At 30.8% G+C, this 23,714-nt stretch overlaps 1 protein-coding gene across 1 annotated transcript in view; it reads right to left on the bottom strand.

Moving 5' to 3' along the window:
• Nucleotides 1-6,849: 6,849 nt before the first annotated feature.
• Nucleotides 6,850-23,714, bottom strand: part of LOC113520202 (uncharacterized) — a 200,708-nt gene continuing 183,843 nt past the window's right edge. Inside the window, exons 3-7 of the mRNA XM_031910459.2 lie at nucleotides 13,255-13,443; nucleotides 12,414-12,601; nucleotides 11,324-11,543; nucleotides 10,055-10,283; nucleotides 6,850-7,642 (exon numbers count right to left, since the gene is read on the bottom strand). Coding sequence (XP_031766319.2) covers nucleotides 7,165-7,642; nucleotides 10,055-10,283; nucleotides 11,324-11,543; nucleotides 12,414-12,601; nucleotides 13,255-13,443 — 1,304 coding nt within the window. The 3' untranslated portion in view covers nucleotides 6,850-7,164. The remainder of the gene's footprint in view (nucleotides 7,643-10,054; nucleotides 10,284-11,323; nucleotides 11,544-12,413; nucleotides 12,602-13,254; nucleotides 13,444-23,714) is intronic.

Here is a 23,714-nt window from a genome sequence, read left to right on the forward strand (position 1 = left end):
GATTATGCATTTTGTTAGGATAACGGAATTCTTCTTTTAATTAATCTGTAGTGAGGTCAATTCTGTATATGAAATATATTTCCAAAATAACTATCAGGAGGTGATTAGTGATCGATACTGATGCCAAAAATGCAATCAGTAAAGTTTTTGTCTGTCTGTCTATCTGTCTGTATGTTCGTTATAGAAACAAAAACTACTCGACGGATTTTAACGAAACTTGGTACAATTATTCTTCATACTCTTGGGCAGGTTATAGTATACTTTTCATCACGCTACGATCAATAGGAGCAGAGCAGTGAAGGGAAATGTTGGGAAAACGGGGGAAGTTACTGCATTTTTAAGCTTGCGTCGCGTGTGCAGACTTAATGGCCACTTTTTAAAATGTAAAAATGTCCACCCGTGCGAAACCGGGACGGGCCGCTAGTTCATAATATTTCTATACAGACATATAAACTATAAGAAATGTTTATGTATTATAAGTGTATTTCTTGTGTATTATGTATAATTATTTCAGTATAATTATGCCATATATTTTTCACATTATAGTTAGCTGGTAGAATGTCATATGGCATTAAGCTCGCCACTTATACAAAGTTTTATTGTACTATAAAGAATAAATAAATAAATAATATATTTTATTGTAGTTTTAAATCTATTAAAAAAAAAAAAAACTATATTTTGTCAGTTATGAACCAAATTTTTGAAATGTTTTGTTGCTGCGAACCTTACATTATAAATATATGGAATTTAAAACATTTTCTATCAAAAAATAAATATATCATCTATTTATAGTATTATAATAATCTTTTCTTGTTTACATACAAAAAGGATACAATTGACTAACTCCATACCAAAATAACTGGAGTCTATTAGAAACTATCCTATAATAATAGTGGTAGAGTAATAAACCGCAACAAACATAACATCCGAGTCGGGATCCAATAGATTATGGCTAACATATTCGAATCAATCTGACGATCCGATTAAGGAAGGATATTGTGGGTCCATTGTGATTCTTCCTAACACAAATCTGCCACGGATTAGGGTTTCCTATTGTGTAGTTTGAGAATATTTCTGTATATTTTAATGATAGTCTCTTATAAAATAAACGCCTGTCTCCGATTAGGTAGTCACAAGTGTTTAAGGAATAGCAGTCCAATGTGCTGGGCATAAAGTCCAGTCTTTCAGTCATCGTTTTGAAAATTTAATGTAATTTCTTTTAACAGATTAAAATAAAATAGGTGTTCCCAAGAGACTACAACATGGGGTACTTCAAAAGGGGGGAAAGAGGTTTCTTCAAGGTCGGCAACGCGCGCGTAATGCTCTGGTATTGCAGGCGTTCATAGGCTACGATAACCACTTACCATCAGGTGGACCGTATGCTTGTTTGCCACCTCAGTGGTATAAAAAAATAGATACTTCGCCTAGACTATTAGTTTTTATCGGTGGATATCAGTGAGAAATAACAGGTGAAGTTAAAGTAAATTCTGTAGGCCCCTCGTGAGGAATTCAGCCGGAATTACCTAACTACGGCAGTTACCAAGGCGGAACTCATGGAAGTTGTTCTGATAACGTACTCGTATATTGGTAGCAATGTGATCGGTATAACAAATCTTCTCGCTAATATTATAGTATATACAGAAAAAACAAAAAATGATTAAAAGAACAAGTTCTTAGATTAAAATTATAGAGGATAGAACTAGAACGAATCTATTAAATAGTTTCTTTGTATTTGTTCCGAATTTTGAGATGTTTATTTATTGATTCATAAAGCATATGTCGATTGTTTCTGCGAGTTTTAACCTAATGAAAGATGAGCCTGTTCTTTTAGTACAAATTTATAAAGATTTCTGTAATATTATTTTCAAAGGTAGTCTAGCGAAAAATATGTGTCTATTTTCGTATCAAGTCATTTGTGAAATAGCTAAAGAGAATCTAAATTTATAGGCATTAAATCTCTCCTACTAATATAATTAAGTAAAGTCTAAATAATATTTTATATCGCATGAGGTTTATATTTAGAACAATCCTTTGTTTTCATACCAGATTTTTTAATTAAAATAAAATGCGAAATGAAAAATATAATTATAAAATTATCCTCGCAGTTCACCAGCAGAAGTGCCCAGTATCGGGCATTCGACTGATGTTGATTAATTATTCCTTCCTAGATAAAAAACGCAAAAAAAAATACCCAACAGGTGTTTATAAGGGGCGTTTCACTTAACGTTTTTGCTAAGAGTCTCTTAGAGGAAGACAAATGAAACCTTTGTTCGAGCAATCCATCTCGGACGACTCAACCAGTATTAATTTCACCGTGAACAAAGCTATTTAGATTATTTTTTGCTGAGATCTGGTTTTAAATTTGGACCTATTTTTCTTCTTTCGCAGTTAACTCTTAATCTTGGTCTCATTTCTTTCAGTATATACTGTATTACGTTATATTTATTTTAAGAGTATCCCTATTTTTAACTGATTATTTATAAATTTATATAAAGGTATAACTTTAGATCGTATATTCGGTTTTGTAAGTTTGAAGTGGTTTTGTCTTTTATACCATTTTACTGTTTGTACATTGAATTGTGCGAAATAGAGAGAGATGACTTCGTTGATAATCTTCTTTACAGATGTAGCCAAAAATATCGCCATCATATCAGCCGTTAACTGGCCACTGCTGGACGTAAGCCCTCATGAAGGAGAAAGGGGGGTTTACTAGTAGTTGCCATGCTTGATAAGTGGATTGGTAACCGCAGTTAGGCTTTAATGATGTTTTAGAGGGACGCTGCTGCTGATTCCTCGACCATTAAGTTCCCTTAGTTGCCTCTTACGACGCCCACGGGAATGGAAGGGGTAGCCCATTCTAGCCGGAACCACACTGCTACTTTATATATATATATATATATATATATATATATATATATATATATATATATATATATATATATATATATATATATATATATATATATATATATATATATAATTAAAAGGCATCTTTTGCTTTATGGGCGGTTTGTAAATCTTGAAAACAAAGTTGCGGTATTTGTCTCAAGGGAGCAATACCATTATACGCATTGCTATTGTGGAAATGACTTTTGACTCCTTATTTGAAATACGTTAATGTGGAATTTCGTAAAGATTTGTAACATTTTTTATTTATTTATCTGTTTAAACTGACGAACTTATGTGGTAACAGACATAAAAAATATATAACCGTCTTGAGAACTTCATTTTTTAAAGTCTGTTAAAAGAATATCTAATTATTTATTATCAGGTACTTACTTTTTATATCCCAAAAATTCTAAATGTAGCTCGAATTGCGACCATTTATTTTCATATTAAATCTAAAAGAAATAAAATATGTTTCCTTTATCGTTAATATGCTTTTTTTATATTTCCATTACCTTTTCATCTAAAGATGTGTCTTTAAATGTCAATGTAATCATATTCTAGAAATATCTCCTATTATAAATATATTAAATGGGAAAGTTTGTAACGATGAAAGGATAGGTGGATGTTTGTTATTCTTTCACGCAAAAACTACTTACGAGATTTGAATGTATAATGTAATATACTAATCTATGCGGACGGAGTCGCGGAATAGAGCTAGTATTTAAGGTAGTTTTAGTAGATTTAGGTAGTTGTAGATCTACTAACGCTTTTACGAATAATATATTGTTTGTAAAATCGACAATAATATGTCTGTGATGTTGTTTTCTTTAAATAACATAAATTATTAAACACTAGCTTTTACGCCTGATTTTGTCTGCGTAACTATAAGTAGCCTATTTATTATATAGTATTATCAGCCTTCCCTTATTGTACTTGTTTAGTAACTTGTTAAGCTATTCAAAATGCTAAGAGCTCACAAAAACAAATACACTTTCATATTTATAATATTAACATGGATTTATTTTATTTGTAAGACATTTCATTTTGCATAGAATTGGAATATAGGTTATTCTAGTCATTTATAAGAGGCAGAAAATGACTGTGCTCTGTACAGTAGACGTTACGTGATGAAATAAAGACATATTTTTTTATACTACTATTATGGCAAATAATTATGAGGCCCATCTGAAGGTAAACGGGGTTACCATAGCCTATGGATGTCTGTAACACCAGCGTTGTCACGCGACTGATGTCGACCCTTAAAAAACCTTAATACGCCTTTGTGAAGAACCCCATGTTCTAGTCCCTAAGGAAAGTTCTGATAGAAATATTATTTCACAATCTGAGTGTTCGTGAGAGAAAACTCCTTTGAAATCGCACTGTGCGTGACCTTTTTGGTTCTAAGGTGTGAGGATGGATTCCCTGCCGATAGCAAGCAGTACTATGGTGAAAGGTGGCTGTAAATATCAGATTGAAAAGTTCTTCAAAACACAATCTGTCTTTTAGGCGGTAGAAGATGCAAAGAGAAGCAAAGTCTTTCCTTAAATTAAGGGGCTCAATGCTGCCTGTCAACCAGGGTTTGTCGATAATTCTCATAGCACGCCTTTGCCTACGCCATCAAGAGAACTAAGTTGGTATCCGGAAACTTCCGCCCACAAGTGAGAAAAGTACTCCATATGGAGTCGGATCTCTGATTATGTCTATAAAATCGAAATAGAATCGAGATATACTTTCATTGACTGGGATAAAAAGTAGTTCTTTATTTCAAATATATGTTTACTAAACTTCATGATTATTAGTCGAACCGTTAAAGCGACAAGCGATAATAAGCAAATATATATTTATAATGTTAGTAAGAATTATACATATACTGCTAAAATGCATACTCAATGTATTCTTCTACAGTATTCTTTGTGGCGCAACGCCATAAATTCAGGTTCAATTTAAAGAAACTACCCACATTGTCAGGGCATGAATCATGACAATCTTTATTCGGGCGTTTCGTGATGAAACTTCGCGACCAAAGGTTGCATTCAAAAGTTTTATGAAGTTTGCGTCGTCGAGTCGCGATGGGAACAGGTGGGCGACTGCCGTAATATTTAGGAATTCGCAAACTAGTTTGAAAACAGTTTTGGTTAGAACGATTGGAGTGACATGACTCGACGTATTCATTTGTCGCGATGATTTTGCTGTTTTGCTCTAGTTCAATTATATTTCAATTGAACATATTTTCTGTAGAATATGGGAATTTCTTTAATTTAGGATTTTTACTACAAATAAGTCCATTTTAATGCTCAAATTACTGTCGGGCCAAAATCACGATTAATTGAGAAAAGTATTTTCCCAAATCTTCATAATTCAGGATTAAAGTTTGACATACAGAAAATAGCAGTTTCTTATAATATTTCTGTATAATTAGCTCCAATTGGAAAGGATATCGAGTAATATAAACACAGAAAAAATACATATAGTAGAAATGAAGATATTTTCTTGAATAAATAATGTTCAATATTTCAGTCATTCTTCTATCATTGTTGATTAGAGAACATCGATTCTATGCAATATTTTGGCAAGAAAGAAATCTCAAAATAAAATCCTTACCAACCCAATGGATCAACATGGTAGTAATAATGATATAGCCATAGTCAATTATTTCAGTTAATTGCTTGTTAACATAGGGTACACTGTATGATATGAAATCAGACAATAAATATTTGGAGGCTTAACCTAAAATTATAGCTTTGTATCCATCTTTTATGAAAAGAGACTCCGTGCAGTGGAAAGTTAATAGGATGATGATGGAGTGGTTTGCTGCGAAGAACTATGATAGAACTTTTCCTAAGAGGCATTTCTATATTGCATTTGTTTGTTAACAATGTTTCTGGCAAATAAATTATTATTATTATTAAAAATAGTTGTTTGTTTATCGTTTCTTTGATTTATGTAACTGGGACGCACTGAACAAGATAAAATGCAATTTTCAGCAAGAGCAGATAAATATTCTTGTTACTGGAATTCTGGTCTGCAGAAATTATATTCTGTGAGTACATGCAGCCAACACTGAAATATAATCCCTAATCCTGTAGAATATAGTTCATTTTTATACTTTTATATGTATATTTCTGATTACGATATTCAAAGTCAAATCGAAATAATTAGCATCCTTTTGAGGCCATGTCGTATCTACATGTTAAACTGAATTTTCTTAAAGAAATATGGATCTAAAATTATATAATGTTTAGAGCTTAATTAGCATTGAAATTTTTGTTCAATAATATCTTATAAACAAATTCCGTCCTGTAAGCTATATATTTTAAAATTTCAATTAGAGAAGGTTTTGTTAAGACTACAAACACGAATACACACACGCACGTACACACTTAATATTTAATATCTGAACATATATGCTTAAATAACAAAAATAGTTACACAATATTTTACGAATTACAAGGATATTCAATACAACAACAATATATTGATAGGCGTAATGCCTTGTCGGGCTATACCCTTTTTTTGAGAACATCGGTTCCGATACATGGGACGGGCCCAAACGAATAATTCACCCAAACATGTTACGGCCAATGTCGTAATTCAACGCAACTCGCCCCTGTCCACCCCCGTAATCCAACTGGGGATTTTATAGAAATCAGGCTACGTGTGTGTGTAATTAACCAGTTAACCCATGTAATGTACATAATTATTTTGATCACAGGCATGTTGGGGTTTTATTAATGAGCTGATTAATTTCTATTCCATTTATTGGTTAATTTAATCATGTTCTTCAAATTAATCCTATAAAGCTCAGTAATGTGACATTTATAGAATTAATTTGGCATTTGTTGTGGTTTTATTTACGTTTTTCTCTCAAGAAAGACTAAAGTCAATATAGATAATTAAAGATGTATGAAAAAAAAATTGGGTCAACAAAATAAATGTACAAAGTTTCAACACAATTTTATTGTTTTATTACAATTTCAGCCTTGCTTTTATAAATAGATTTTATACATTATTTACATCACAAACTTCATTACAATTTTGAGTACAAATTCCGTAAAAATTTCAAACTTTCCTCCATCAAAATTAATTTAGTTGATATGAGAAAATAATTTCGTATGATACAATGGTAACACGAAATACAATTCCAATAGTGAAAATTACAGGCGATGGATCCAATAAGAAAATAATTACTTGGACCCTAACGAAACTTCTTTACAATAACGATCATAACATCCTCAGATGATTATCTGTGGAGCTACAATCGCTCTTCTCGTATTGTCATTGTCGTGATAATCCCAAACTATTGGCTAACTGTGAACACCGAGCAACAACCTCATCTTGAAGTAGACTAAATGACATAGCTATTAAAATTAGTCCAAAAACCAAATAAGCACAGCACGCAATCATTTGAATGTATTCACTTTTTGAGGTTTCTGTACTTGGCTTTGAGGTTAAGAAGCTGGTAGGCACAAAATCTCCAAAACCTATAGTAGCTAACGCTATAAAACAGAAATAGGCAGCGTCTAAGAAACTCCAGTTCTCCCAAGCGGAAAAGATAGCTGCTCCGACACAGATGTATCCTAGGAGCAGAAATAACACAATCCCAACTGGTATGTGACAATGTTCGGCGCTGTGGTTCATGTGATGCTGGACGCTAGTGGAAGCACTGCTGGTGGGTACAGCACAACTTTTATTTTTATGATTATCTTCATTCCAAATCAAAGGCACTCGTGACGGCGTGTCGTGTGGACATATTCTGTAGAAGAAACATGACAAATGTAAATATTAAGAAATGTAACTCTCGGGAATAAAAATTACATCTTTTAAGGAATAAGACATTTCCTTGGGGTTTTATATTTTTTTAGCCTTTGCCTGTAGCATACACAATATGTTAAGGAAAAAAGGAGTGTTTGAGACGCTCCGTTTTTCCCTAAAAGCGGATCATCTTAAAAGCACTTATTCAATTTACAATAAAATACAATGCGTTATTTTTGTCATGTAACGAAATAGGTATTATGACTATTGTCTACATGATACATCTTCAAAATGGATCTTTTGTAATACTCGTACGTGACTTAGTGGACTATGTGGGTAACAGAAGAATATTCAAAATAAAAATAAAATAAGTAATTTATAAATACAAATACATATTAAATTTATTGTTATTTTTTATACATGTATTACTCGTATATCAAACATAATATTTTTTTATATTTAATATGATCATTACGGTTATCGTTAGAAAACTATACCCGATGTATTTTAATATAAATACATTTAATAACGGATATAATAATATATAACTAAGATTTTGTTTTACAAAACAAAAACCGACTTCAATTATAGCATAAGTTATTTTTATTTAAAAACTAATAAACGGATTTTGATAAAATTTCTATAGAACAAATTTCTAAGTATATTATAAAAAATTATATTGCAAATCCATTTACAACTGACGGAGTTGTGAGCAAACATAATAAAAATAGAATCGATTTCAGAATCTCCTTCTTTTTGAAATTGGTTAATTACTGACATATAATAAAAGATTAATTAGAAAGATAAAGCTTTATACTTTATATGTTTTTTTTATATTAATTTTATCTATTGTTTCTGTCGTTATATTTTAATGCGACAACATTCATATCTTTGTTAGATTGATTATCTTGTACATTTACTGAGTTTTTTTTTTCCGAGTTTAATATAAATATTGTTTATAATATATATAAATATATATGTCATTATATAACAAAAAAAACTATGTATATTTAACAACTTATGTTCGTCACTAGTTTAGATGTTTAGTTCCGTTTTCCTTGCCAATTTTTGTTAATATATACTTTGTAAAATTTAAAAATGTAAATCTTTTGTCATTATCGTTTATAATATTATATACTCTAAGTTATTAATATTCATTTTAATATCTATTGCGCTTTCACAATCAATTCGCTTACTGGCAAAACGCGGGCAGTCGATAACAAGATGGTAGATTGTCTGTGGAGTTACTTCATCACAAGAGCAGTTAGGTGAGTCAGCCAGTTTAAATTTGTGTTATATTTTATGTTAAAATTATAAAATTATTTCAATTTAAAAAAAAAAAAGTACAATCATTAAAATTGTATGTTATTTTTTATTCAACTGCAAATGGCGAGCAAGCTGATGGTCTTTACAGATAAAGGTAGCCGTTGTCTATACACATAAAATGCACCATGGACATTACTAGTATACTATGTCGCACATGGTACACCCCCTTTCCCCAACTAGCTTTGTTATTGATGAGGACAAAGTTCTACCTCCGTAATCTATAAATGTACTGCCATATGTCATCCATTAAAACGTAATATAAAATGCAAGCATAGCTACTTTACGGCATGAACACGTGTAAGACAGATGTACCCATTTAGAAGGACATTTGTACAAAGTCTCCATTTAATTGCCTTTAATAATGGGTTATTTTTAAACAATTATCTTGTTATTTCATTATCACACGTACCGTCATATTTGAAATTGCATTTAATGCATTATGTTTTGTTAGCTTGCTTCATTTGTACCTATATAAATTTTATATCTAGATTAATGATAGTATTGTAATCTGGATTATTGGATTTTCCTTTGTAGCGGTCAATTATATAAACGTAATAATGAAGGCCAATTTATTTGTCATGTTTATGATAGTATATTATCTAGACTGAGTAAATGGCTCTAATATAATTAATATAACTGATTTATTTTCTAGTGATTTATAAAAGCTCGAATTTTTGTGTAAAAGTTTAAATTATCTTTCATAAAAATAAAAAGAGTAAATACGAGTTAATTTAAAACTGTTTACTTTTTCTTCAAATACGCCACAGAGGACGTCAAAATAATCTGCATACATGGCAAATAAGCTGAAGGCCCATTTAATAGAAAATGGTAACCGTCACTAACAGATCAGAATGGCACCACGGACATTAGAAAATACATAGTTATGCTCATGGTATCCTCGTGTGCGTTACCATTCGTAGATACTATGATGTTGTTCCTTCGTATAGTACCCGGTAATTTTACTAATATTCCCCACCCTTCAAACAGAAATACAGTCATGCAAGTACAGCTACTTCATGGTAAAAACACGAGTAATAGAGAGGTATTCATGCTGATGACTTTCGTACAGTCTCCTTCTGATACTTACGCTTCATCAGGATCTTCCGAGTCATCCAGATCTTCTTGACTCCTGTTCATAGGTAGCTCACCGCACTCCTCAGCGATTAGTTGCTCTATAATAGGCCCTCTTGGTCTTTGAATTGTCCCTCGTCCTCGTCCTCTACCTGAGCCATGAACTGTGGCCAGGCACTTCATGTTGCTTATAGTTTTCTTGCGATCTAACGTCTGAGTTTGTAATGCTGATGACGTGTGCGGCTCTGTAACGGGGAATCTTATTTAATCATTAATATAACACTACTATTACAAATTTCTAACTTCATAAGCATAGCAAATAAGCGAACATTGATATTTGAAACTTGAATGTGCATTTAAAAAATATTATACTATTTTACTATATACAAAAATTTGTTAATTTTTATAGCTTCACCCGCGCGATCTTGTTATTTATTTTTATTTTAAGAAATATAAAAAATCTTCCGTGTTTACTTTGTATAAAAAATCTCTGTATATAATTTAATGTTATCCATACAGTAATTTCAACTATGTAATAAAGAGTTTTATTTAGTTATATCGTTATATATCCATATATATTTTCATTTTTCTATATAAAAATGTTTTTGTATATAAAATAATGTTAAAGATACCATATAATACATGTTACTATGTAGAATTAATCATTTGAAGGAATTTACCTTGCGATGTAAAGATCTTATTTCATAATTATATAAGTAACTTAATATTAATAATTATATCATGTGTTCTAATTAAGGCTCTTAATAATTATGTGCTAAGGAGAAATAACGATGTATGAATAACTCCTCTTCTTCCATATAGTGATTTATAGTTAATGTATGAGATACCTTATTAAGTAATACAATTATATGTATTGCGTAATAAATAATATACTCATACAAGAAAATACGTAATATTTGCTATAAATGGACGTATGGCAGCGTCAAACTAACAAAAACTTGCGAAGTTTTACTTGTTTTGTACAAATACAATGTGAATCATATGTGTTTCTGTCTACTACATCTTGATTGAAATAATCGTGAGCATATTTATTTATATACTAATTTGTATCAGCAACTTTGTTCGCGTGATCGGGATATTTAATTGACTGAGATTAAAAATAGCTTATGCAGGTACTTTTCCATCCCAAATAGTATATTTACACTAAATTTTATAACGGCGGTTGAACGGTTGAAACGTTAATAGGTATCAAACAAGCTCATTTTCATATTTATAATATTAGTAAGGATTTGAATATGGCAGAACGTAAGGCACATAAGCTCACCATCAGCCAAGGCACTGCGCTTGATGCGACCTAGCGTCGCTGCTCTAGGACTCGTGGGCGCCTTCTCAAATACTTGCGAATATTGACCTCTTTCACCAGCCCTGGCTCTGACCGTCCCCGGAGACCGGTGGGACCGAGGGGGGAATGACGTGTACTGATTGTGCTCCGCTGGTTGTGGCAACAGACGCTGTTGCTCATGAAGCTGAAGGTGGTTCTCCAACTGTGAAAATAACTAACATTAATCATCATATTAACTTTTAACTATCCACTTCTGAATATAAACTCCCCTTTGGGGGGTTGCCAGTAGTTGCTGTATTTGGTAGGCGGATTAGCAACCGCAGTTAGGCTTTGGAGATGTTTTAAGAGGGACGCTGCTGCCGATTCCTTGCCCTAATTTAGTCGCCTTCTACAACACCCGCGGGATAGGATGGCCTATTCTATGCCGGGACCACACGGTAAGCTATCATTAATACTTCTTTAAAAATATCAAATTTAATAATCTTCATTCGGCAAATATCATATTGGACAAGTCTCTAAAATCACCTTTTCTTATTTTACTTTTTTTAGTACCTCTTTGTTTATAAGTAATTCTATTCAACCCATAGATATCGATAATGGCGTTTATAATCCCATTTCAGGAGAACAAAATTCATCAATGCATGATGAGTAAACCTCATTATAAAACTTTATACCAAGCCCTTTCTAATAGAGAGAGAGAGCCGTATTCAATAAGATGATGTTCTACATAGTTATAATATAGGTAGTTTACGTTAGATTTACTTCTATACGATTTTACTCTAAAGAGATATAAGGCTTTTAGCAATACGAATACCCTATTGTACTTATAACTACAAATGTATCTGTTATATTTATTATTATGTTCTTTTTCTCAAAAGTTGTATTATGAAAATAAAAGTATACTCATTTATATATATTTATATTTCGTCGAGTCGAGTTTTTTTATGTCTTTCTTAACTTTGTGTTTTTCAAAATGAGCGATAATGTAAAATTATTACTTATTAGTCAAAGTGAAAAATGCATTAATAAATATTATTTAGCTTTGACATTGTATAATAAAATTCAATCTTACCTCTCCATCCTTTCTCCAAGTGCTAGGAATTTTTTTCTTCGTTGCTCTCAGCCACGCTAATCTCGCGAGCTTGGCCAGTGATGCTCCCAATCCAGCTAGACATGCCAGTGTCAAAGGGACACCAGCTGCTGCATATGCCACTGTCGCTGCTCTGCCAGCCGCAGTCCTTGGAGATACGTTGCCGTATCCTGTAAATAAAGCAGATGTGCTAAGAATATATTTTCCAGAAAAGAAAATCTACGCAACTGATGGTAAAGTTCAAATTTAATTTATAAAAATCCAAATATAATAGTTGGGAAATTTGTAATATTTTTCTCCACTAACAAGCAACCCTATAAGTCTCTTTGTACCTACTATTTCAATTTCAGTAAGTAAACAGTTTAAAATGTCTGATCTTTTTAACTTCTTTCTACATCTATTACAAAATTGTCCGTAACATATTTGATATAGTTGTTCTATCTAGTTTTGTTAAACCGAGATTATAACTTAGCTAGCTGTCTGCGAGTACATATAAAAGCCAAGGATAAAATTGAGTTTAAAATGGATTTAAGAGCGCAGGTTCCTGCATTAGATTTTCAGCAATCTACCTATTTCAAGTTGTCATTTTATCTATTTTTATCTTTAATTAAACTACAATAATTTACAAAAAAAAATCCCATCTTCTCACATATCATTTATATTAAATTTACTATGCATAATTCGCTGAATGTAATAGACTTCTTGCATTAAGGGCAACTAATATGTTTACATCAGGAGATATCTCGCTGAAGTAAAATACTTTGATTCATGTACAGTAAAGTCCTTAGCCTTTCGGATAATCATTTACGGAGATTTAACTCACCTATTGTTGTAATCAATGTGATGCAATATATTATAGATCCTGAAAAAGTCCATTTGGAGTTCAAAGCCAGTTCGGGAGGTTGTGCTTCAGTGGACTGTCTGGCAGCTGCTACTATTGAAGTCTCGAATTTTCGGAGTTGTTCATGTACTAAGCGAGTCCAATTACGCTCGTAGAGTACGTTGAGTCGCTCTGTAACAATACAGATATTTCATTACTTGAAATATTCTCACTAATACTTGTTCTTATATCTACAGAGTATGAACATTGCTACTGAATTTTATATTCTTTCATAAAACAGCAAAACATTCATCATTATTGTGTCTCGATTTGAAGGCGTTATACTTTAGTTCTCAGAAGTGGCATTCAAGTATATTTTGGTTTGTAATGAGCAAAATTTTTCTGCGCAAACAAATATGGCACTTCCAATCTTCACAATATAAATATCAAACCGACATAAGAGTAAAACCTATAGATTATTGGCGAAATAATCTAGTAACCATCGCCTATATACATGAACGTTACAATATACTGTGATATCTATGGTATACCTCATGGGTTACCATTCCTGAGGACTATGGTATTATATCTCCGTACCCTGTAATTTCCAACTGAACACAACCATGCATGTACAGCTGTGGCACGACAGAAATACGGATAAAATACATCCATGTTTTTTTCGTATGGATACCCATGAGAATGATTTTGGTACAAAGTTTCCCTTTAATAAAAACATTTAAATGTTAGAATTATTTTCAAATCTTTGAGTCCAAACGTCGTATTTAAGAAGTTTATCAAAAGTGCGTAAAATTCTTTGCGAATATTTCAAAATTTTGAAGTTTTTAACATATTCGTATCCACGTAAATATGTCAGAGCAAAGAATTTACTTTGTTTCACAAACGTTATCTTACAACATGAAATGCTCAACATACAACAGCTACATAACAGGCAAGCGGAATTTGACATTTCCTCAATATAATATATTCTCAAAATATCTGAAGTCTTTTTCAGTTATAGGTACACTTTTTTTCAAAAGACAAAAATATAAAGACCTAATATTAAAAAAAGACATAGTACGTAATTATAGCTTTATAGAATGTCCATATCTGCTTAAATACCAATTCAATAATTAAATTAAAGCGTATTCCTAATTATGGTAATGATTTAATAATACATAGTGTTTATGTAATCAGTTAACCACTTCGTGTTCCATTTAATTAATTTAAAATATATTTTTAATTTCTATCAGTATGCCAATGAAAATAATATGACAGTGTAGAATAATCACTAGTCTGATGCCTTAGGCCTGTCCCAAATGAACACATAACAATTCGAGGCGTATAATAAATGTCATAATAGTCTAGGTGGAGTGGATTATTAAAAATGGTGACTAACTATCCTACCATCAACGGCAACTACTGTCACTAATTTCTGATGTATTTGTCATAATGGATTGATTTATTTGGATTCATTCTCACCTAACAACCGTCACTAGCGCCCTATCATCGTAGACCAATAGATAATACGGGGATATCATTTATTTCATAAATTTAAAAAGCAGTCAATATCTAAACGTAGTGACGTACTTGCTGTATATATAATTTTAACACATTTACATGTGAAAGACTTCACTTTTTTATAATTCATATATAGTACCTATAAACTCATGTAAAAAAACACATCACGTTTCTGTAGATGTGAAACGTCGCTACACGATCTCGCATGAAAGCAAAAAGTCGATTATAATTTCAAAGAAGCGACACTCAATTTAATGAGAGGGGTAATTTTTAATCCGCTGTTTAGTTTAATAAAAAGTTTAAAAGACTAAGTAAATTTAAAGACCTGTTATACATCAGAAAGTCCTGTTAACAAACATTATGTAGTTGATTAAGGTATAACATTTATCGATAAATGGTTTCAATCAAAAACGTTACCGGCAGATGAAATCAATTTTGTTTGATGAGTTTGGGATCATTTTTTTGACATAATTATAAGGAAACTGTCAGTTATCTTAATGTAAAACCAGGAAATTATAATGATAATATTTCTTGATTTTAAACAACGTTAACATTTGGTATATTTCAAATTCCCGACTGGCATCGCCCGTGTATGAGTATCGCCTTCAAAAAATCTTATTCAAGTATCTACTGTTGTATTATATTGATTTGTCCAGAACAATAAATATAAGATAAAATTATTCTATGAGTTAAACCAGAACTTAGTCAATTAGTATTTCAAATTTCACTGAAAAATTGTTAAAAAATATTCAGTCTTTATTATCACTATTAACTTTAACCTGTAACCTCTTTTAGATGATCAAAGTATATTCACTATTTGGGATAAAAAATAGCCTGTGTTCTTCTCCATCTCATATAGTAATTTGGGTATCATGGGCGAAACAGTATACTCTGTTATATCCATGGTAGTGCTCATGTCTATAGGCAATGGTTACCACTTTTCATCAAGTGGGCGCTGTCAGCTTGTTTGCCATTCTAAATTGCATAAAAAAAATGTATATCAAATTTCATAGTAATTGATTAAGCCGTTAAGGTGTTAAGCCATAACAAACATCACTTTTATAATATTAGTAAGGATAAGATAATAAGTACTAAATCTGTTAGTATAATAATGCTTTTAAGAGATGCGTATAAGTTATTTGAAAGAAATAAATTATCACAGAAAAGCTAATACTAATATACTACTTAATTAAAGTAAAAATTTTTACTGACATAAAATTTAAGTCAACATTAGAAGATACTTTACTTTTCATTAGGTTATTCAAAATCCATCTTAATAAGCTAATTGCTTCAATTTTCCGCCACTTTCAAGTCACATTGGCACAGAATTTATTTCATTAAGCCACTCTTCTCTCAAATCTTTTCTACGTGACCAGTCTTTTTAGGAGTTTATTAGAATTCCGGCTGATTATTGTGAAAACAAGCCTCGGTAACTCGGCCCAGTGGGTTTTGTCTTAATTGAAATTTGTATTCTTGAGATATTAGGATTAGCAAGTTGCAACTCCTTTTTCTTATTAAAAAATAGGGCCTTCATTTGAATAGAATAAAAACATATAGACTACTTTTCATATACTTATTTGCTATGAAGCAACATTGCGTGATTAACATTCTGATCTATATAATAAGAAAGAACCAATGCAATCTCTATTTTAAGAGTCAAGAAGATGACATTTTGTCCTGGGAAATGAAGCATATTATTATCATACCAACCGATTAGTATTCCATTACTAGGCATAGATAAAGACCCATGCCCATTTGAGGAGATTATTAGCCTAGTATAACCACGTTGACCAAGTACCTTAGGATTTGGATTTTATTTTGAATATCCTTTTACTAATGAATTGGAATGTTCATTTAATCACCTCTCAGAACATCCAGGTCTTAAAAAATTATGATCGCACGGTCATAATGTTCATTTGGAATCTTGTGAAAGTACCACTGTAATATTATATAATTCTATGGCATTGTTGATGTCTAAAACTGATAGCAAAACACTATCAGATGGGCTAAGTGCTTATTCGCCATTAATTTATCACAGTAAGTATAAAATTGTAAATTACTCTTTTACGGCGACATTTTATTTTATCGTTACAGTATGGATATTGAAATTATTGAATACATATTGGATGTAGGTGCAACATTTCTGCTAAAAAACCTCGCATACACATTGTGGAATGTTACGAACCGGCGCTATCTCGATCTGTATACTGCTCTGCGGCACCTATCTGAATTGGATTCGTGATCCCGCATTCTCGTCCGCTCAACTCGGCTTAACTCATGGATCGGCTGGAAACATCGACACTCGGCGAAATTTTTAGTAACATTTTGTCATATTCTGGTCACTGATGTTTGTACACTAGCAGCGGCGTCGAGACTCTTAAGTCACACACACACAGTATAATAAACACTTATGTTTATAGCACGTGTTAGAATCCACGCTATTACTACTTACATAGTTTTAACCTCTTCTTTATAAAAAATAAAATATTCTCTAAAACTATTTTAATTATTACAGTGTTTTGCTACCTTTACAAGAAGGAGTTATGCATGCAGATTGCTTAATATCGTTCCTTATGGCGCTGTGTAGAGAAGGCTTATATTTAGCATTATATTTAGCAGTGGACAGTTAACAGCTGAAATGATGATGATAATGAAAAAGACAAAACATATAATTACTAATATATATATATATATATATATATATATATATATATATATATATATATATATATATATATATATATATATATATATATATGTATGAACACATGTTGGTGTCTGGAACAAGGTCCTTAGAATTCTAAAAGAAGCTTCGTGTAATAAATTATTTGTTTATTTGTGTAGAACATATATGAGGCACTATCGAGAGAGAAAAAGAGGGTGAAGCAGAACACAATCTTGTCATATTTAAAAAAAAATATATGTCTTACACTTAACTTTTTTTTTTAAAGTTAGAATGGAAATCAATCTGATGACCCACGTGATAGAAATTGTTTGCCGTTACTTATAGGCAAGAATAGTACTGCATCGCCCGTGATACCCTCCATACGTTATCATAATGTTTCAAAGATGTAATAAATACGAATAAGTAAAATTTTAAACAAAAGAGAATTCTTGAATGACTATAGGCTTATGTTTCAAATTTTGTTGCAATTAAATTTAATATTTAGTTCGTAATAATTCTTCGAATTTTGTTGTAATAATTAGGTCTGGAATTCTATTTCTATTAGCAGTACTACACAAGAACTTTCTTTTTTGCGTAGAATCATTATAATTATTTATTCAATATACATAAATGTATAAAAATTACATTAGAATAACAAAGAAACTAATGGCCAACTTGATAGAAAAATATTGTCGTCTATAAATATCAAAAACTATAAAAAACGTTACTACGCCTGAGTACTAAGATATATGATGCGATAAAATAATTATAGGTTATTTCATCAGAAGATGACTCCAGAAATAAAAAAAAAATCTTATGAAAACCTAGACCAAAAAAAATATATTCATAGTGGGAAAAATGTGAGCTTCGTTTAAAACAATGATAATACATTGTTTTAAGAGAGTCGTGATTCAATAAACTCAAAGCATATTGTAGTGGCTACACAATGCACTGATATCTTTTGCATCTTTTCAATAAATCGATAGTAGATATCACAAATGCTTAAGAATTGTGCTTCGAAAAACTCAATCATACTGAAATTTGTTTATACAAGATAAGATCATGTTAAAAATTGTTTGCATACTAAATCAGGAGCCAACAAAATGAAGGGACTCGCCAATTTATTTAAGAGCCGCTTTTTATTTATCATGCTTACGGTCCAGGAGAAATAGGGATGTTTATTAGGTAAGTCAGTCGACTGTTTTGACAACCGGTGATAACAATTTTTAAGAAAAACCACTGGAAGTAAGTCTAATAACATTAATAAATAAAAGTTAAGTTTTATTATTTAATATTTCTTTATAAAGTCAAGTATAATAAAAGTAAATAAAATGGAATAAAAAAATTAAATAAGACAAAATGAGAATACATTTTATTATATCGATATTTTTAGAAATCGTAAAGTTAGATTTAAGCAGTCGCAAGCATACTAATGGTAGCGGAATTAATCAAAATAGTTCTGATCAACTAACCAGTGACATGGATTTTTGCAAAATAACACCCATTTCAGTAAAATACTTTTAATTTTATTCTAATTTACGCAGACAAATGTATTCTTTATCTAAAGAATCTTATATGAAGATGAAGAAAATAAATATAAAATATAAGAATGGAAATGTAAAACCGAAAAAGTTTGAAAAGCACGATCTTCATTTACCATTCTTATCAGAAAGGTCGCTAAACAATTCAATGTTAAGTTGAAACACAAAATAAAATTAACGGTATACCAGCTATATCTTATTAAGTATCAATATAAAATTAATTTTATACAAGACTTTCTGACGTAAAATTTAATCTATTTGTACGTGTATATCTTTGGCTTTTTTTTTACGAGTACAGGCGTAAAAGTGAGCGTTAAATTTGCTTCGCTTCAGAATAGAAATGATAAGATGGCCAATAAACTTACCTTTATAACCTAAAGTAAAATGCTGGGCCCTTAACTTGGATTGAAAAAAATAAATTAATGCAAACCGTCTTGTTATAAGTAGACAGTTTAAGTAATATTTCCTATTTTTGGAAACATTTTAAACTGTATTTGACAGTCTTGAAAATCTTGTTTTTCGTGACGTACGTTACGTACGTACGTGATTTATTTTTCAATTTTAATTCAGATCGACTGGATTCCAAGAATTAAACCTCCAAACTTCGTAATAGGGCAAATTAAAAATGATATTAACTTATTTCAGAAAGCCTGTAAAGTCATTATCCAATAAAACACGTCAGAAAATATTACGATATAAACTATTCAGATAAGAAAGATTTGACGGATTTTAATAAACGGATTCTTGTTGTTAGATTAGTTTTAATATCTAGGAGAATGCTACAAGTAACAAGACGTCAGGAAAATATAATTACGATGGTTTGTTTTATAGTGTATATAAAAAATATTCATAATTTTAAACGTAATTTCAAACATTTTTATTTGTTGCTAGTGCTACAATTAAAATCAGAGACAGGAATTTGAAGACCATTAATATTTTCAAATGTAAATATAACTTTATTAAGTAAAATTATGTTCCATAAAAAAATTATAATAGTATATGGTAATATTTACCATATATATTATTTCGAGAACTATATATGAAAATTTATCCTACTACAATTATTATATTCGATTGCTATCTTGTAACCCTATTGCGGTATATAAAAATCGCAATTAAAAAACAGGAGTTGATCGTAAAAGCGTGAAAATTTGAATTTGTATGTATTTTTCAATGCTAAGTCATAATTAAATAAAAATAAAAAAAATATTTAGAGGTGGTCCTTATCATTGAAGGGTATGAAAAATAGATGTTGGCCGATTCTCAGACCTACTCGATATGCACACAAAATTTCTTAAAAATCGGTAAAGCCGTTTTGGAGGAGTTTGGTAACAAACACAGCGACACGAAAATTATATATATTAGATATAGTTTATGTTACTCCTTGACAAAATTGCTTTCTATAGGTGAAATTATTTTAAAAATCTTATCAAAAAAATTTGTCCATTACATACTAACAAACAATAAAATCTTTCCTCTTTATAATATAAATATAAATTGAATTTACTCCCGTATTGATTCCATATAAATTTTCTCACAATTAAAGTAACTGCTGGATAAAATACCATTTGTACCACATATATAACGATATCAATCAGAAGATCTATATATAATTAATTACGATATGAATATTACAAGTAGGTACTCCTCGTATTCTATATTTTCACTGCCTATCTCACTGCACGAACGAGTGAATCGGAAATAAAATCATATTGAATGCGTTCTGAATACGTTGTAAATATAATTTTGTTTATATATCTACTAAAAGATTGAAGCTTGAGTATCTACAAAATTTACCTATTTGGAATTACGTAAGTTCTATAGATAAAGTTGTATATATAAGTTGAAATATAGATATATCTATCTTTTGCATCCTTCTCAGAGAGTGTTCTGTTAATAAAACAGGACATTTTCAACGGACTTCGAAAAAAGGAGGAAGTTTTCAATTCGGTGATAATTTTTTTATGTTTATTACATATAGTCTGTTATGTCAGTTATGAACCGATTTTGAAAAATATTTTTTTATCTAAAAGGTTACGTTTTTTATTTAAAAGTTAGATTAGTCCCATAGAAATTTTATCAAAATCTATTCAGTAAAACACAATCTTTAATTATTCTTCGAAAATGAGGACTGAAACAAAAATTTTAAGTTTTAAATACAATTATTATCCTTTGTTATTATGAAGAGCACTTTTTGTTGGCTCTGATTTTTATTTATATAATATATATCCTACTAATATTAATAATAACTACAGCTGAATTGGTTAGAAAGAAATTTTGTACACAGATAGATTTATTAATTTTCTTACACTTTACTTGGGCAAAGTCGCGATATATAGTTATATACTAGTTTGTTAGTTTCAGATTTGGCCATTCCACACACTTGTTAAATTCATGTCGCACAAAAATCTAATTCAAAGGTAAAGATAAATATCACATTGTTTAATCCAAACTAGCATTCTGCTTGTCGTACTTTGCGTTCATTTTATTAACGTTATTGTTAACAGAAAATCATAATTTCTTGTTGCGAATTCTGTCTGTTTCTTCATAATTTCATGGTCACGCGAGACGCCGCTCGATCTTCAATGTCAGCCGTCGGTGAAACTTTCTGTTTTTACGTGTAATTTGCAAAGCTAATATTATTTCAAGCAAAGTTACGTACCTACATCCTGTTATAATAAAATGAAGCTATATGCCAATGCTTTCGGTTAGTCGAAAACGTTTGCAGTTATTTGTATTTATTTGGCTTGTACAATTTATTTGCGTAAAACTGAGGAATAACATACAATACAATAAGGAAAAGAACCGACAATCAATGAGGATAAAGGTTCTCGCAAACAATGCAGGCGACCCATCGCTGGATGAATCGACTGGTGGAGTATCTATTATTGCGAGTCAATGGATGCAAGTATCTCAGGACCCTTCTTTGTAGTAGTATATAAAGGATATCCTTTATCTATATACTGCTAATAATAGTTGATAATATGGCTTAAATTATTATTAGACGTAACATTAATAACAAACCTAAGAGGTGATGATTTTCAACGAAATTTTACGATCAATTACAATACCAGCTCAACCTTAAAACTGGTATATGTTTTACTAGTTATTGTATCCAATAACTTTGCCCATGTGAATCAATATATAAAATATTTTATATGTTACGTTAAGATAGGTATAATGTTTTTTATAAAAATAAAAAATTACGAACTATGTTTAATTCAAATCTGTTTAGTTCTTTTTGCGTGAAAGAGTAACAAATATTTATCAATTCTCACAAACTTTCTGGTTTATAAAAATAGTAGGCTTCATATCGGTTAAGCCAACGTGAGATATAACTTGATCCTTCTTTTCTATAAATCCACAAAGAACCCAGAGGCCTTAGTTAATTGGTCCTATTAAGCAATGGGCGCAATCGAGCCAATTCAATAAAACTTGGATAGCATCGTGGCCAGTCTAGTAACGACTCGAATTATAGAGAGCTCAAAGGTCGTGTCGTTAGTTTGACTCTGATTTACAACTTTTGTGTGTCAATTTCAATTTTCGACTAGCTTTCCGTTGAGGGGAAAATCCGTTAACAAATTAAATTAATCAATGTTCTGGCAGCAAGTTCGCGTCCTTTCACATTAGATTCGAATATGCTCGGCAAAATGCTACTTCATTGTAGTATTTACAATAAAGGCATTAGACAACTGAAGTTTTCGATATTTATTCAGATTTATTTATTTTTATTATTTTTTTTTACACTTAGAATTACATATAGTGGCCACCTGAGTAATATTGGTAACTAGCGTTGTACAAATCCAGTTGATTATAAACCAATAAGATTATAGAGCTATAAGCTGGGAGCTGAGAGCATTAATGTATGTACTTAGATACATAATAATAGGCATTTGATTGCTTATTAGAGGCTGTAACATGCAATTAATTAGATTTCTGATATTAGGTATCTAGAAATTTGCTATTTGAAATAACTAATATATTTTAACTACAAAATACCTACATTTACCTGAAATACCATCGCGTTAAGGCCCAAAAAGAAATTTTATTTCAAATATTCTTTATATTGTGAATAACATTATACAAATGAGTGTGTAAATACGTAATTCATAGTAAAAAGATCTAATATACGTATTTTATGGAAGGTAAAATAAAAAAAAAAGAGAGATACTATCCTTTCACCGTAAATTGTTAGGAAAAGCGGTTTTGCACAAAACGAATTAAAATTTCAACACACATCAAACGCAGCGCTGCTTTTTTCACCTTCCAATTAAAAATTTGACATTTCGCGGATAGTTCACATATTTTCTGCAAAAAATCTGGAGGAATTGTTTTCTAGTGATGATCTTTTTTAACATTATATTGAAAAACCCTATTTAATTTTATAAATAAATACCAATGAATGTTAGTAAATTCAAAGATTTTTTTATTTAATTTTGGGATAATTATTTGAACCACTATAAAGTAAGGAGACTTTGTAAAAAAGTCGTTTGCTTGGGCACCTATATCCTATTTGTGTTTCTACCGTGAAGCAGTTGTGTTTGCATGGCTACTAGTACATGGCTAATGGTACAGAGGTACCCAAGCAATCGACTATTGTACAAAGTCTCCCTCTGGTATATAATTTTGACTTATATATAATTTCGTTTCACATAAGAAAAGACAAACAAAAAAGACGAATTCAGAACCTACATCTTTTTGAATGTGCTTAAATTTTGTATAAATTAAGATTGTGCTAA

Source organism: Galleria mellonella, unplaced genomic scaffold (assembly GCF_026898425.1).
Source record: "Galleria mellonella isolate WM207_F2 unplaced genomic scaffold, CSIRO_AGI_GalMel_v1 utg788, whole genome shotgun sequence".
Taxonomy (NCBI): domain Eukaryota; kingdom Metazoa; phylum Arthropoda; class Insecta; order Lepidoptera; family Pyralidae; genus Galleria; species Galleria mellonella.